Raw genomic sequence first — 16059 nt, 5'->3', positions numbered from 1 at the left:
ATTTTTTGCCGAAAAATAAAGTTAATATCTGGTATCCAATCAAAGGACCCTCTTCACAATCCAAGTGGGATAAAAAGAACCTTTATTGCCACTTTTATTATAAAAGGAACTTTATCACAAAGTGGACCACTTAAAATGGCATTTTTGACAAATTTTCCTAAGATTTACTTCGTATAACTTATATTTTTGTAGGTTGTTTGGTTATGAAAAAAATAGCAATAAATGTTTAAAAATATAATTTTCATGTATCACATGGTATGCATCAATACTAGACGAATGCGAGCGTTGCCAATTGATGTCCACCAAATAATTTGAGCCATTGTTCCTCATATACACTTTATAGTTCATACTGTTATATATATACCCCTATAATTCTGCTATAATAAAAAAAATGACAAATATTTTCAATTAAATAAGCATAAATCATCAAAATATAATGAAGGTTAGCATTATATACACCTTTTTATGTTCATTGTTAGCAGGTATTTATATACAAAGTTTGATCGTAGGGTGCCAAGCTGGGAGGGCTAACAGACATGGCTTAAACCCGGGTTTTAAAGTTAAGGCAATTAATCTAGGAGGATGGCTTGTTACTGAAGGCGGGATAGTACCTTCTCTTTTTGATGGCATTCCTAACAAAGACTTGCTGGTTTGTATTATCTAGTTTTCATCTTTGTCCGGGATCAGTAGTCACGTGACGTGTTATTACTAATTTTTATAAATCAAATCATGTCATGTATAATTAAGTTCGTACGTGTGTGGCTATATGGGGATTGATTAACTAAATAACTTATTAAATTAGACGTTGCATTTTCCACTAATGTGTTTGTATGTAAAATTCTGATGAGAAATGGAGTTCAGATTTTATGCCAAGATATTGATTTGACACACAAGCATTTTATTTCTCTAATTAGGACACTAAATTTGTATAATACTACCTAAAAATATACAGGATGGAACACAAATTCGGCTAAAATCAGTGACAATTGGCAAGTATGTATGTGCTGAGAACGGCGGAGGGACCATCTTAGTTGCTAATAGAACCTCTGCAGCAAGTTGGGAAGCCTTCAAGGTAAGCTACACCTTCTAAACATTAGCTTAATATAATTTGTTGCGATTTTTGTTGGGTGTCTTGTTGTACAACCTCTATTTCAAATTATTTGCAACGAATAAATATTTTCATTTACTCACACTTTATGTCAAATCGTTGTAAATAATTTGAAATGAAGGTAGTAGTTTACTTATTACTTTGTTCGCTATTATTGTAAATCGTAACAAATTTTTGGAGTGTAGCTATGGAGAATCAACAAAAACACGTTCAATTTCCGGGTGTTCAGCAATCACTTTGCAGGAGTAGTGCAGGACAGTAAAGGCATGCCTACAGTAGTTGCAGAAGCCAAAACTCCTGCTGCTTCTGAAATATTTCGGATTGTCAGAAAATCTGATGACAAAAATCGTGTTCGAATTCAAGCTTCAAATGGTCTATATCTACAGGTTAAACTCATATTTTTAGTACACATTTAATGGCTTAGGTGACATTGATTCATTATTATTGAGATTTTTCCTGCAGGCAAAGACAGAGGATTCTGTCACTGCAGATTATGCAGGGGATGCTGGTTGGGGGGATGATAACCCATCTGTTTTTGTGATGAGCATAGTAAATACCTTGCTAGGTGAATTTCAGGTTACTAATGGTTATGGCCCGGAAAAAGCCCCTCGAGTTATGAGGGTAAGCACTGTCGTAAGCAGCATATACTTATTTACAATTGAAAGTTGATAACATTGTGACAGATATAAAATTTATTCAATGTAACAGAATCACTGGAAGACGTTCATAGTTGAAGATGATTTCAGGTTCATTTCTCATAGTGGACTCAATGCTGTTAGAATTCCTGTAGGATGGTGGATAGCCAGTGGCCCGAATCCTCCTAAGCCTTTCGTGGGAGGTTCGTTGCAGGCTTTGGACAACGCCTTCACTTGGGCACAGTACGTTTTCATTTTACTCACTCTCATTTTTGTTCAATTACAAGAGCCTCTTAAAAGAGACTAATATTGTCAAGTGTATATTGTAAACCTGTAGAAAATATGGTATCCGGGTTATTGTAGACCTACACGCAGCACCCGGGGCACAAAATAGATTTGACCCCAGTGCAAGTAGAGACGGAACTGTTGAATGGGGAAAATCCAATTGTTGATCTTAAGTTTTGATGATGACTCAAGGAACCTAAGCAAACCCATAAGGGCTTTAATATTTGTCTATTAGCTTTGATGTGTTGACAGGTTTTAAATGCTACGAAGTTCTAGAGTCAGAATGGAGCTTGGAACAAGGTCAAAAGAAGAGCTTTGGACAAGGATAGAAGACAATCAGAAGCTAAGTTCCTTGAGTGAGGAACTGAAGCTCCAGAGTCGAAGCTTCACTAGGTTCCAAGGAGTCTATTGTATCTTTAATATTTATTTTAGGCTTCTTGTATATTTGTTAAGTACGTTGATTATTGATAGGATGATAAGTGGATTTAATTTCAGTTTATAAAGATTTTATTTTCCTTGTTTAAAAAGATTTTATTTTATTTTTGGAAAATTATCTTTTATTCTATTTATTTTAAAAGATTTTCTGTTTTAACCTTATCCTATTGTTTTGGAAAATCTGACTTGATAAAATCTTCTTTGAAACTCTTTTTAACGGTTCTTTTACTTGGTCAAGGAAGTTGAGAAATTCAAGGAAGCAGTAAACCACTTCCTCAAGAATACTTCAGCTTGCTGCCCAAGCCTCCACGAACTGCACTTCCTAGTTTCATGGAAGTTGTGGTGAAGTGGAAGTCAAGGCAGACGTGGGAGTCTTTCAACTGATTTCTTCTAGTATAAATAGAATTGGTTTTCCATTTTGAAAAGTACATTTGAACATTACAATCTTCTAAGCTTTTCGAAATGAGTCAAAATCCACTTAAGTCCTTGAGTGTCTTTGTACTTAGCATCTTAGAGTTTTAATTCGAGTTGTATTGGGGAAGAGTTTGGGTAAACTCTAGAGTGTGTAGATTGCTTTGAGTGAAGCAAGGAGAAAGAGAGAGATTTGAGAGCTCAACTGATTGAGGGATCAGTTGAGGGGGAACTTAAGTTCATAGAGGAACTTGAGTTTAGAGTCTTAATTTGTAATAGGTTGTTTTCCCTATTATTATTAAGAATTGAGTTTAAAATCCCTTGTGGTCGTGGTTTTTCTTCTTGATTAGGGCCAAGAAGTTTTCCACGTAAAATCTCTCTTGCACTTTAAAGTTTTTGTTTAAGTTTCTTTTAGAACCACGCAAAAATTACCCCAGTTCCTCCACAATACAATTCACCCCCCCTCTTGTATTGTTCATTCGAGTCAACAATTGGTATCAGAGCAGGTTCCTCGAAGAAATCAGGAAACCCTGACGAGTTAAGTTCCTGGAATCAAGATGAACAATCACGAGAAACTGGAAGAAGGTTACTCTACGCAGCGTCCTCCTATGTTCAATGGGAAATTCTACACCTATTGGAAGAACAGGATGGAAATCTTCATCAAAGCTGACAACTACCAAGTTTGGAGAGTTATCGAAGTTGGTGATTTTGAAATTACCAAAACCAACAGTGAAAATGAGGTAGTACCTAAACCTATGTCTGAATTTGATAAGGAAGATTTTGAGAAAATGGAAATTAATGCACTTGCTGTTAAATTACTTCATTGTGGTCTTGGACCCCATGAACACAATCGTGTTATGGGCTGTAAAAATGCTAAAGAAATTTGGGATTTACTTCAAGTAACTCATGAAGGAACTAACGAAGTGAAACGCTCTAAAATTGACTTGCTCATGTCAAAATATGAACGGTTTGAAATGCAACCAAAAGAATCAATTCAGGAAATGTTAACTAGATTCACTAACATTATTAATGAGCTTGTTTCTCTTGGAAAGCAAATCCCTATTGATGAGCAGGTCAGAAAAGTTCTAAGAAGCCTCCCTCAAGATGAGAGATGGAGAGCCAAGGTAACAGCCTTACAAGAAACAAAGGACTTCACAAAGTTCAACATTGAGCAACTTGCTGGTTCCCTCATGACTCATGAGTTGCACCTGGGAACAAGCAACAGTGAAGGAAACCGAGGAAAAGGCTTGGCTCTCAAAGCTGGAGATCAAGAAGAATCAGAAGTAGATGAAGAAGAGGCAGCTATGCTGGTGAGAAGGTTCAAAAGAATGTTCAACAGAAACAACAGGTCAAGGAACTTCACCAAGAAACACTCTACTTCAAAGGCTGACTCTGGTTGTCACAAATGTGGATCACTGGAACACTTCATTCGTGAGTGTCCACTTTGGGAAACAGAGAAAGGTAAAGGGAAGGCAAAGGAACAAGTTAAGATCAACCACAACAAAACTCCTTTCAACAAAACAGACATAAGGAAGGCTATGATAGCTGCATGGAGAGATTCTGAAAGTGAGGATGAAGAGGAACAACCTGAAGAAGAATTAGCTCATCTGTGTTTGATGGCCAAACGTGATGACAGGGCTTACAATGATGAGCTTGCTAAAGAGGTATTCCTTGATCCTAATGTACTTAAAACTTATACTAAAGATGCTCTCATTGATTTAGTGTTTGAAATGGAAGATGAATGGACTCACACTAGTATTCGTCTAGGTGAGTGTCAAAGAGCTCTCAAAGTCTGCAAGGAACACAGTACGTGGATTGAAAATCAACGAACTGATGTGCAAAGCAGATTTTTTGAACTTTTTGACAAAAATCTTCTCTTAAAAGAAATGAATGAGAAACTCAAGTTTGAAAATATTATGGTTAATGTTGAATTGACTCAATATAAACTAGCTAATGCTGAAATATCTCCAAGTTCCTCCTCAGAATCTTTGCCTAAATTTAATGAGGATTTTGAAAAATTAAAAATTGATCTTGATGAGTTAAGAATTGAAAAGGCAAAATTGGAGAAGGAACTTGAGCTTCGAAAAGAAAGATGCATTAGTCATGTTGGAATTCCTAAGTGGATTGAAAATGCTCAAACCAAAAGAACTGAAGGTCTAGGATTTATACGTTCTAAGCATAAGGGCAAGAAAAAATATGTAGACCTGCCTAGTCATAAAGTTTGTACCTTCTGTGGTAAAACTGGCCATCTTGTTGCCACTTGCAACAAGAAGGAACAGTCTGTGAACAAAAATGTTAGGCAAGTTTGGGTAAAGAAATCTGATATTGCTTCAACGTCCAAGGAACCCAAGGAAACCTGGGTTCCTGAAACTAACCAATAAGTTCTTTTGCAGGTCCTAGTGAGGGGGAACAACACATGGTACCTCGACAGTGGTTGTTCAAAGCATATGACAGGAGATAAATCAAAGTTTCTCTCACTAGAGGCCTATCCAGGAGGAACTGTGACCTTTGGAGATAACAAGAAGGGTGAAGTAATTGCTAAAGGAAGAGTAGGAAGGTCCAGTTCTCATTCTATAGAAAATGTACTTTTGGTCGAGGGTTTAATGCACAATCTGCTGAGCATATCACAATTTTGTGATAAAGGAAACTCTGTAAGTTTTACATCTGATTCATGTAACATCATTAATGATAAAACAGGAAGGGTTGTTCTTGAAGGAACTAGAAAAGGGAACACATATATTGTGGATCTGAATTCTGTTCCAAGGAACAACCTTACCTGCCTGAGTGCCATTAATGATGATCCCTTATTATGGCATAGACGCTTTGGACATGCTAGCTTCTCACTCATGGATAAACTTAGAGCAAGGAACTTGGTTATAGGGCTTCCCTCAGTCAAGTTCCTCATACAACATATCTGTGATGCATGTGTAAGAGGCAAGCAAGTCAGGTCTTCTTTCAAAAGCAAAAACATGGTAAGCACCACAAAGCCATTGGAACTAATCCATATGGATTTGTGTGGCCCCATGCGTGTTCAAAGTAGAAGTGGAAAGAAATATGTCTTAGTTATAATTGATGATTTTTCTAGATTTACTTGGGTGATTTTTCTGTCTAGCAAGGATGAAACTTTTGATGAATTTGTATCATTTGCCAAAAGAGTTCAAAAGACAAGTGGAAATCAAATTGTCCATATTCGTTCAGATCATGGAACAGAGTTTGAAAATTCAAGATTTGATGACTTTTGCAAAGAAAATGGCATGGATCATAACTTTTCAGCCCCTAGAACTCCTCAACAGAATGGAGTTGTTGAAAGGAAGAACAGGACATTAGAAGACATGGCAAGAACTATGCTCATAGCAAGTGGTCTTCCAAGGAACTTCTGGGCTGAAGCTATAAACACTGCTTGTTATATTATTAATAGAGTTATGATGAGACCAATCATCAATAAGACTCCTTATGAACTGTTTAAGGGCAGAAAACCCAATATTTCTCACTTTCGAGCTTTTGGATGCAGGTGTTTTGTCCATAATAATGGAAAAAGGAACATAGGAAAATTTGATGAAAGAAGTGATGAAGCTGTGTTCCTTGGCTATGCATCAAATAGCAAAGCTTACAGAGTTTACAATAAAAATACAATGTGTGTAGAAGAAAGCATTCATGTGATATTTGATGAATCTAACATGTTTATGAATGTACAGGAACAAGACAATAATGATTATGAAATTGGAATGATTAGAGACAGGGAAGAAGAAGAAGAATCATCCAAGCAAACCAAGGAAGCTAGAGAGGAACCTGAGCAAGAACATCAAGAAAATGCAGAAATTCCTCATCAAGAAACCACGGAGGAACAAGATCATGAAGAGACAGGCAACGAGGAAAATGCAGAAGAAACTGAAGAAGAAGTGCCTCAAATTGGAGTTCCTGCCAGAGAGTTTCATCCAAAGCCATTCAAATATCAAGGCTCTCATCCAACAGATCTTATTATAAGTGATATTGGTAGAGGAACTCAGACCAGATCACAGATGAGGAACTTCTGTGCCTTCCAAGCCTTTTTATCCATAATTGAGCCAAGGAATCATGAAGAAGCTCTGAAGGATGCTGACTGGATAATTGCCATGCAAGATGAACTCAATGAGTTTGAAAGGAACAAGGTCTGGCATCTTGAAGAGAAACCAGAACACAAAAAGGTGATAGGGCTCAAGTGGGTATTCAGGAACAAGCTGGATGAATACGGAACAATCGTAAGAAACAAAGCCAGACTTGTTGTGAAAGGATACAATCAGCAAGAAGGTATTGATTTCGAAGAAACTTTTGCTCCTGTTGCTAGATTAGAAGCTATTAGAATATTAATTGCATTTGCTTCTTTTATGGGTTTCAAACTGTATCAAATGGATGTTAAATGTGCTTTTCTAAATGGTTTTCTTGAAGAGGAGGTGTATGTAGAACAACCTCCTGGTTTTGAAAATCCCCAATTTCCTAATCATGTCTTTAAGCTTGATAAAGCTCTTTATGGGCTGAAACAAGCACCTAGAGCTTGGTATGAAAGGCTCTCTAAGTTCCTTCTTCAAAATGATTTTAAAAGAGGAAAAGTAGATAAAACTTTGTTTTTAAAATCTGAAGGAACTGATTTACTAGTTGTTCAAATATATGTTGATGATATTATTTTTGGAGCAACTAACGAAAACTTGTGCAAGTACTTTGCTGAACTAATGAGTGGTGAATTCGAGATGAGCATGATGGGGGAACTCAACTTCTTCCTTGGACTACAAATCAAACAAACAGAAAAAGGTATTGCAATTCACCAACAAAAGTATGTCAAGGAACTACTGAAGAAATATAATCTTCACCAAGCAAAGACCTACCATACTCCTATGGGAACAGGCACAAGGTTAGATGAAGATCTACAAGGAACTAGTGTAGATCAAACTGGATACAGAGGTATGATTGGATCTCTTTTATACTTAACTGCTAGTAGACCTGATATAGCATTTAGTGTTGGCTTATGTGCAAGGTTTCAATCTATTCCTAAAGAATCACATCTTATAGCAGTAAAAAGGATCCTAAGGTACCTCAAAGGAACTGACAATCTTTGTCTATTCTATCCTAGAAGTGATACTTTTGAGTTAAAAGGTTTTGCAGATGCTGACTATGCAGGGGATCTGGTGAACAGAAAAAGTACTTCAGGGATGATTCAGTTTCTTGGGCCATGTCTAGTTTCTTGGGGATCCAAGAAACAGAACACAGTGGCCTTGTCAACTGCTGAAGCTGAATATGTGGCAGCTGCTGCCTGTTGTTCTCAAGTACTCTGGATAAAACAACAACTAAGAGACTATGGTATGAAGTATAATTGCATTCCTATTTATTGTGATAATACTAGTGCCATATGCATTTCAAAAGATCCAGTTCATCATTCTCGTGTAAAGCATATTCATATAAGGCATCATTTCCTTAAGGATAATGTGGAAAAAGGCTTAATTGAATTAGATTTTTGTGAGACTGAAAATCAAATTGCTGACATTCTTACTAAGCCTTTGAGCAGGGACAAATTTGAAAAGATGCGCATGGAACTTGGTATGATACAATTGAGTTAGAAGACCTCAAGTTTCCCCAAGGTATAAGTCAATCATGCATGCATTATATGTGTCTTACACAATCTGTATATGTGAAAACATAGTCCTGAGCATTAGAATGTATGGCAATACATATGGGATTGTGGCTGTATGTGAAGAAATCAAATTGCACTTGCTTATCTATATTACTAACAAGCTATGTTGACTTGTTCCAAGTTCCTCCTAATATTTTCATAAGATTTCGTTCTATCACTTCTTAAATTAATTAGCTAGTCAGTTAATTAATTTTTATCTACTGGAAAAATCTTATCCTTTTATTCTTGAATTAATCTCTCAAGTTTATCTCTTTAAATTTAAATTCATCCTAAATTAAATACCCTAGTCTTTTCGAATTCAATTCAAGTTTCTGATCAAAAATTTCTCTATTTAATCAAGACTCTTGATGTCAAATCATATTAAATGAATCTTCCATCTTTAATCTGACCAAGTGAAAATAATTTCTCAAAACCTTCCTCAAACGACACATACCCCATTCAATTAACCTTCCACACTCTTCCACCGTCTCACATTTTCCTAGAAATTACCTCCACTATAAAATGAAGCCATACTCACCAAACCCTAATCACTATTCTTCACCTCCTCAATCCGTAAAATACATACTGCATTTCAACGATTCATCTTACTCACCCATGGATATTTCACCTAAAATACAATTTACCTCACAAAAGGACTCACCCATGGATATTGAGCAAGAAACTCAACCCAAAGCAACCCCTGAAAAGCCAAAGAACTTGCCTGGAGATAGAAGTGAAACAAAGAAACGCAAGCTGGAGGAAGAGGAACCAGAGGAACAAGGATGGGAAGAGATGGGAGAACGGATTCAACTGGAGAAACCACCCACTGTCAAGAGAATCGAAGCAAGTTCTGATCGCTTCATTCATGGTTTTTGCATCAATTTAAATTGGTGTGAAGTCTGTAAGTATACTGAACTACTTGAGATTTTAGAAGCTCAAAATTGGATTCAACTGTTTAGTGAAAGCTATAATAATGTGCTTGCTCATGCTCCCTTAAAAGAATTCTGTGCAAATTTCAAGAATGTTGATGATGTGTGTGTTTCTAGAGTCAAAAACAAGAAAATTAGTTTTGATGCTGATTATTTGGCTGCTATATTTGGTACTCCGAATGAGGGGTTTAATGAATACTTTAAAGGAGCCACTGAAATTGGTGTAGGTGATGTGTCTATAAAAGAAATTGTGAAATCAATTGGTGGGAAAGTGTCCAAAGTCCAAACCAATCATAATCTATTTTCTCCCCTTCAGAAAGTCCTGTTTGTCTTTGTCCATCAAGCCATTGTCCCTAGAACCCAGCATAGGCATGAAGCAAATCACCTAGATGCTGTGCTTATGTATTGTCTAGAAAACAAAATTCAGATAAATTTTCCATCCATCATGATTAAACACCTCACTCATTGCATCACAAATCACCTGAAAGTTGGCTATGCAAACCTGATCATCACTCTCATAGAAAGTTTTGGGATTTCTGTAGAGAACTGTGAGAGCCTCAAACTCCAAACAAATCACTTTGTCCAACCTAGAACCCTTGAAAGCAGAAACCTACATGTGGTTGATGGTGTTACTCAGTTCATCCCAAAACAATCTAAAGCCAAGGAAGAGGTGAAGGTCATGACTGAAGATGAGGAGTTGGATAAGTGGCTGGAAGGAGAGAACAGTGAGGAAGAGGGAGAGAAGAAAGGAAAAATGAAAGATAAGGAAGAAGGTTCGGGCTCTGAGAAGAAGAAAAGTAGTGCTCCTACTACAGGGAAAAGAAAGAGCACAAGACTGGCTGTTAAGCCAAAAATGAAAGTTGGAGCTCCTACTTTTGTTGATTTAAGTGAGGAGAAAGTACTAGTTCAGGGGGAACAGGGGACTTTTGTGCAGGAAACAGGAGAAAGTCAGTCAGTTCATGCAAGAGAAAGTGTAGGCTTTGCAGGGTTCAGTTCTGTCAGTGCTGCTTTAGAAATGAAAAATCTCAAGGGAACAGTGCAAAAGCTGGTGGATGCACAGGCTGCTATGGTTCAAAAAATTGAGACTCTGGGGAAGATGGTGTCTGATCTGACAAAAGCTTCTACAGAGCTATCTACAACAGTTCAGCAGCGCACTGATACCATTTCCCAAGGGCAGGCTGATATTCTGAAGAAGCTGGAAGACTTGGTGCTGGAAGAGGTGTCTATTGAAGATGCAGGAGAAGAGCACCAATCCACTGCCCCTGAAGCCTAATATTATTTTTCTTCTGTTCTGTTTCCAAATTTGGTTGACTTTTGAACTTGGTCTTGTTTGAACTTTGTTTAATTCTGCTTCTTTTGGTCTGTAAACACTTAAAACAGGGTATTTTGTTTGCTTTTGGATGTTCTGGAGGAACATCAGTTTGTTTATATGGATTTTGCATGCTTGCTTTATGACTATTTGCATACTATTTCTGCCTATATGTGCTTTGTTCTATGCTTTGGACACACACCATTATCATGGTGCTGTGATTAGATATATATATTTGTGTGCATTAATTTTGATGAACGCCAAAAGGGGGAAAAGAAGGCAAACTCAATTGTTGACAAGCTCTCCATCCATCTAAAACTAGAAGGTATAATTTTCAGTTCCTTGTTACTTGTTAATTTTTAAAGCTAGTTCATTTTTATTTTAAAGTAGTTTTTTTTCTTTTCTGATTGTCTTTCAATTTTATTCATGAGTTTGCTTAGGTTTGTCATTCATCAAAAAGGGGGAATATTGTTGATCTTAAGTTTTGATGATGACTCAAGGAACCTAAGCAAACCCATAAGGGCTTTAATATTTGTCTATTAGCTTTGATGTGTTGACAGGTTTTAAATGCTACGAAGTTCTAGAGTCAGAATGGAGCTTGGAACAAGGTCAAAAGAAGAGCTTTGGACAAGGATAGAAGACAATCAGAAGCTAAGTTCCTTGAGTGAGGAACTGAAGCTCCAGAGTCGAAGCTTCACTAGGTTCCAAGGAGTCTATTGTATCTTTAATATTTATTTTAGGCTTCTTGTATATTTGTTAAGTACGTTGATTATTGATAGGATGATAAGTGGATTTAATTTCAGTTTATAAAGATTTTATTTTCCTTGTTTAAAAAGATTTTATTTTATTTTTGGAAAATTATCTTTTATTCTATTTATTTTAAAAGATTTTCTGTTTTAACCTTATCCTATTGTTTTGGAAAATCTGACTTGATAAAATCTTCTTTGAAACTCTTTTTAACGGTTCTTTTACTTGGTCAAGGAAGTTGAGAAATTCAAGGAAGCAGTAAACCACTTCCTCAAGAATACTTCAGCTTGCTGCCCAAGCCTCCACGAACTGCACTTCCTAGTTTCATGGAAGTTGTGGTGAAGTGGAAGTCAAGGCAGACGTGGGAGTCTTTCAACTGATTTCTTCTAGTATAAATAGAATTGGTTTTCCATTTTGAAAAGTACATTTGAACATTACAATCTTCTAAGCTTTTCGAAATGAGTCAAAATCCACTTAAGTCCTTGAGTGTCTTTGTACTTAGCATCTTAGAGTTTTAATTCGAGTTGTATTGGGGAAGAGTTTGGGTAAACTCTAGAGTGTGTAGATTGCTTTGAGTGAAGCAAGGAGAAAGAGAGAGATTTGAGAGCTCAACTGATTGAGGGATCAGTTGAGGGGGAACTTAAGTTCATAGAGGAACTTGAGTTTAGAGTCTTAATTTGTAATAGGTTGTTTGCCCTATTATTATTAAGAATTGAGTTTAAAATCCCTTGTGGTCGTGGTTTTTCTTCTTGATTAGGGCCAAGAAGTTTTCCACGTAAAATCTCTCTTGCACTTTAAAGTTTTTGTTTAAGTTTCTTTTAGAACCACGCAAAAATTACCCCAGTTCCTCCACAATACAATTCACCCCCCCTCTTGTATTGTTCATTCGAGTCAACACCAATGCTACTATACAACAGACTGTTTCTGTCATCGACTTCTTATCTTCAAGGTACGAGCTGAGTGCAGAGTTTAAAACATATTTCTGAGCCTCAACCATCTGAGCTTTTGGTTGAGATGGTCCTTTAACAGTATATAAGTAGCTGAAAGCATTAAGCACATTGTCATTTGAATGCAGATATGCGAAATTTCCTAATCTGCTAGCAGTAGAGCTGCTCAATGAGCCCTTAGCGCCTGTTGTGACAGTAGAGACCTTAAAAAAGTACTATCAGGCAGGATACAATGCAGTCCGGAAGCATTCTCCAAGTGCGTATGTTATAATGAGCAATCGCATAGAGGGGCCTATGAATCCAAGGGAGTTGTTTCCCCTTGCTGGTAGATTGCAGTTAACTGTAATTGATGTTCATTACTACAGCCTTTTCGAGGATAAATATAACGGCTTGAATGTCCATCAAAACATCGACTTTATCTACAACAACCGGTCCTCGGAATTGGGTTACGTGACAAACTCTAACGGCGGTCCCCTCATATTTGTTGGTAAGTTATTCAATGAAAGCCCTCGGTGGTGTAGTACGCTACCCTGTATCATGAATATTGATATTAACAGCTCTATAATTAAGTACATCTAATTAAGAGTATTGTAGGACAGTTAGAGATAATTAGGAATAATTAAGAAGAGTAGTAATATTAAGACAATGAAAGCAGCCCCTTGAGGCCTTAATTAGATTAGTACATGCCCAATAACTAATCAATAAGTTGAAAAACAAACTCAACCAACTATGCTCTATTAAGTAGCTAGAACATGATAGCCTTACGCCTCTACTTCCTAGAGGTGTCAATTCAACTGACTTGGTTAGATTTGATTGTACTGTGTTGGGTTGGAATAAGTTTAAAGTAGAGTCATACTATATCATTATGCTTAAACAGATGGCCAATTGACCAGATTGGTAAATAAAAAAACCCTTACCGACAATTTGATAAAAAAAATAACTACGACAACAATTTGGTAAAAAAGAACCAATTTCAAGCGACAATTTGGTAAAAAAGTATTTCAAGTGACAATTAACCCAAAAAACATAAAAATTTCCAACAAACTACTCGTGAATGCTTAATTTATTTCGATTTTCGTGGGTTTTTTTTAAAAAAAAATTAAAAAATTTCTGCCTTATTTTTAAACCCCTTTTGAGATATTTCCAATTTGAAGTAAAAAAAAAAAAAAAAAGGTTAAATACTACTATTCCTACCCCTAATCAACGAAATTCTTTATAAAGAAGAGGTTGGAGATAAATTTGATATTGGAATTAGCAAAATAAAAAGGGAGGCATATTAATTCAAATTTTTAAATGGAAAAAATAAATTTAAAAACACAGTAACAAATTAAATTAGGATTTTTGAAGAATTTGTCGAAAAAAACTAATTTTTTTTTGTCTAAATGTCCCCTGAGATTTTTATTTTTTACCAAATTGTCGCTATGGATCTTTTTTATTTACCAATCGTCAATTGACCTTTAAAACCTTGATCGAGTGATTCGACTCAGATTGGATGGGGTGTTTGACATCTTCACGGTCACGGCCCTTCTTATATGTTAGGAAAAAGGTATCACACATGGAAAATTAATATTGATATGAAATTAATGATGACTTAATCTTAATATTGGTTAGGACTAGAGGTGGTTATTGGGTAAGGTAGCCCAATGATAATAGGGTCAGGGCCAAGCTTATAGGGCTTTTAATGGACAGGGCTTTTGATGGACAGGGCTCTTATTGGGCAGGGTCAACATAGGGCCAACATGTTTTTCCAATTTAATTGATAAAGAAAATACATAATGCAAAAATAATTATATAGATAAATTTGTATTCATATGTATATAATAATGGCTTTGTCCAATATTTATTTTAATTGATATTTTGTAGGCCAGCCCATTATCGACCCGCTAATGACCCGCGACCCGCATTGACCCGACCCTATATTGACCCTATAAAATGTGACCCTCTTTGACCTGACCCACAACCGACCCGCACCGACCCTGACCCGACCCGCCCAATAACCAGGTCTAGTTAGGACCATATAGAAATGATATCTTCATATTGAACTTTTTTCCCCCTATAAAACTCATATTACGTACAATATTTCTATTAAATCCTTAAAACAACATGATCAGATCTAGACTACTTTTTTTTTTTTTTTTTTTTTGAGGAATCAGATCCAGACTACGTACTGGTGTAACTGCAATTTTTTTTTTTCAATCTCACATATTAATTATGTAGGATTTTTTTTTTTAATTTACTATTATTATTATTATTACTATTATTATTATTATTATTATTATTATATTTTGATGCAGGAGAATGGACTGCTGAGTGGTTAGTGAATGGAGCGACAAAGGAGGATTATAAAAAATTTGCAAAAGCACAACTTCAAGTGTATAGGCGTGCAACCTTTGGATGGGCTTACTGGACTTACAAGAGTGTGAAAAATCATTGGAATCTCAGGTGGATGATTCAAAATGGTTACATTACACTCTAAGCCTCTAAGATTTAAGGCTTTGGTGGTGTTATACGTATCTCAGCACGGGTGGATATGGAGAGATACCTAACACTTTTGAAAGTACGACTTTGGTGAACTAGTACATGCTATATACTTTGACTCTATGAGAATAAATGTAATGCCCATATACTTGTATTCCAATAAGCTATTAATGGTTAAAGTAGGCTGTCTCTATTTTAACTTTTGCACTTTTTACCTTTTTTATTTTGACCAATATTGATACTTTATAGATAAGATTCAACATTTTTATATGAGTATTTGTTAGAATTGTTGCAATCTCATTTTTCTCATTTTAAGAAATCTTAAAAAAGGTACTTACTAAAATAACCGTTTCATCAGAAGAAAACACATCAAATCTAAGTGAAGAGTTTTTTTTTTCTACAAAAATAGCTAGATGAACTATGCTCCTTTTGAATCGATTTTAGTTTAAATATAGTCTGATTTCTAAAGGTCTGGAATCTATGATTTATAATTTGTTCTCTATGGGATTTTATCACATTGCTGAGCATATGAGCCTGAACAAATCGTCTTTTCATCATATGAACTTACAAATTGGTTACCTTCAAAAAAAAAAAAAAAAAAAAAAAAAAAAAAAAAAAAAGCCTTGCAAATTGGTTGAAATGTACACTTTGCAAGAAAATTTAGAAGCTTATACTTAAGCTACCAACTCAATTGGCATCATGACATTTTATAAATAAGACTTGATGCCCAACAGCCCAGGTATTTTACAATCCTACTTGGAATCTTGGATCATACTTTGCTCATTTGGGCTATCAATGAATACTGTCCTTTATTTTATTTTATTTTATTTTTTGAACGGATAGTGTCCTTTATTTGAAACAGAGTTAAATTGGCCTAGTATGTTGGGTTAAGCTAGATGGTTGCAAATATTATTCAAAAATTGTATAATTTTATTTTATAAGCAATATATATATATATATATGGGGAGGCTCTTGTGAGAATTTTTCTTATGTGAGAACACTTTTTATGTTCTAAATTTTTACTCGTATATTCTAAATTTTAAATCTGATGTTCTAAACTTTTCCCCAGATGTTCTAAATTAGTATTCACAAGTTCTAAACCATAAATTAGTTAAGTTAGATGTTATAAATTTC

The 16059-nt window shown here is 35.6% G+C and overlaps 1 protein-coding gene across 1 annotated transcript; it reads left to right on the top strand.

Moving 5' to 3' along the window:
- The first annotated feature begins 436 nt into the window (after positions 1-436).
- Positions 437-15160, top strand: LOC145640470 (putative glucan 1,3-beta-glucosidase A). The gene is made up of 9 exons (XM_081691745.1): positions 437-649; positions 953-1072; positions 1294-1494; positions 1571-1729; positions 1817-1986; positions 2081-2190; positions 12392-12449; positions 12576-12934; positions 14742-15160. The coding sequence occupies exons 1-9, from the start codon at positions 437-439 to the stop codon at positions 14921-14923; spliced, it is 1572 nt and encodes a 523-aa protein (XP_081547871.1). The 3' UTR covers positions 14924-15160.
- The last annotated feature ends 899 nt before the right edge of the window (positions 15161-16059 follow it).

This window comes from Chenopodium album, chromosome 7 (assembly GCF_948465745.1).
Source record: "Chenopodium album chromosome 7, dcCheAlbu1.1, whole genome shotgun sequence".
Lineage (NCBI taxonomy): Eukaryota > Viridiplantae > Streptophyta > Magnoliopsida > Caryophyllales > Amaranthaceae > Chenopodium > Chenopodium album.
The sequence above is the reverse complement of the archived record's forward strand: the minus strand, read 5'-3'. Positions and strand labels throughout refer to the sequence as shown.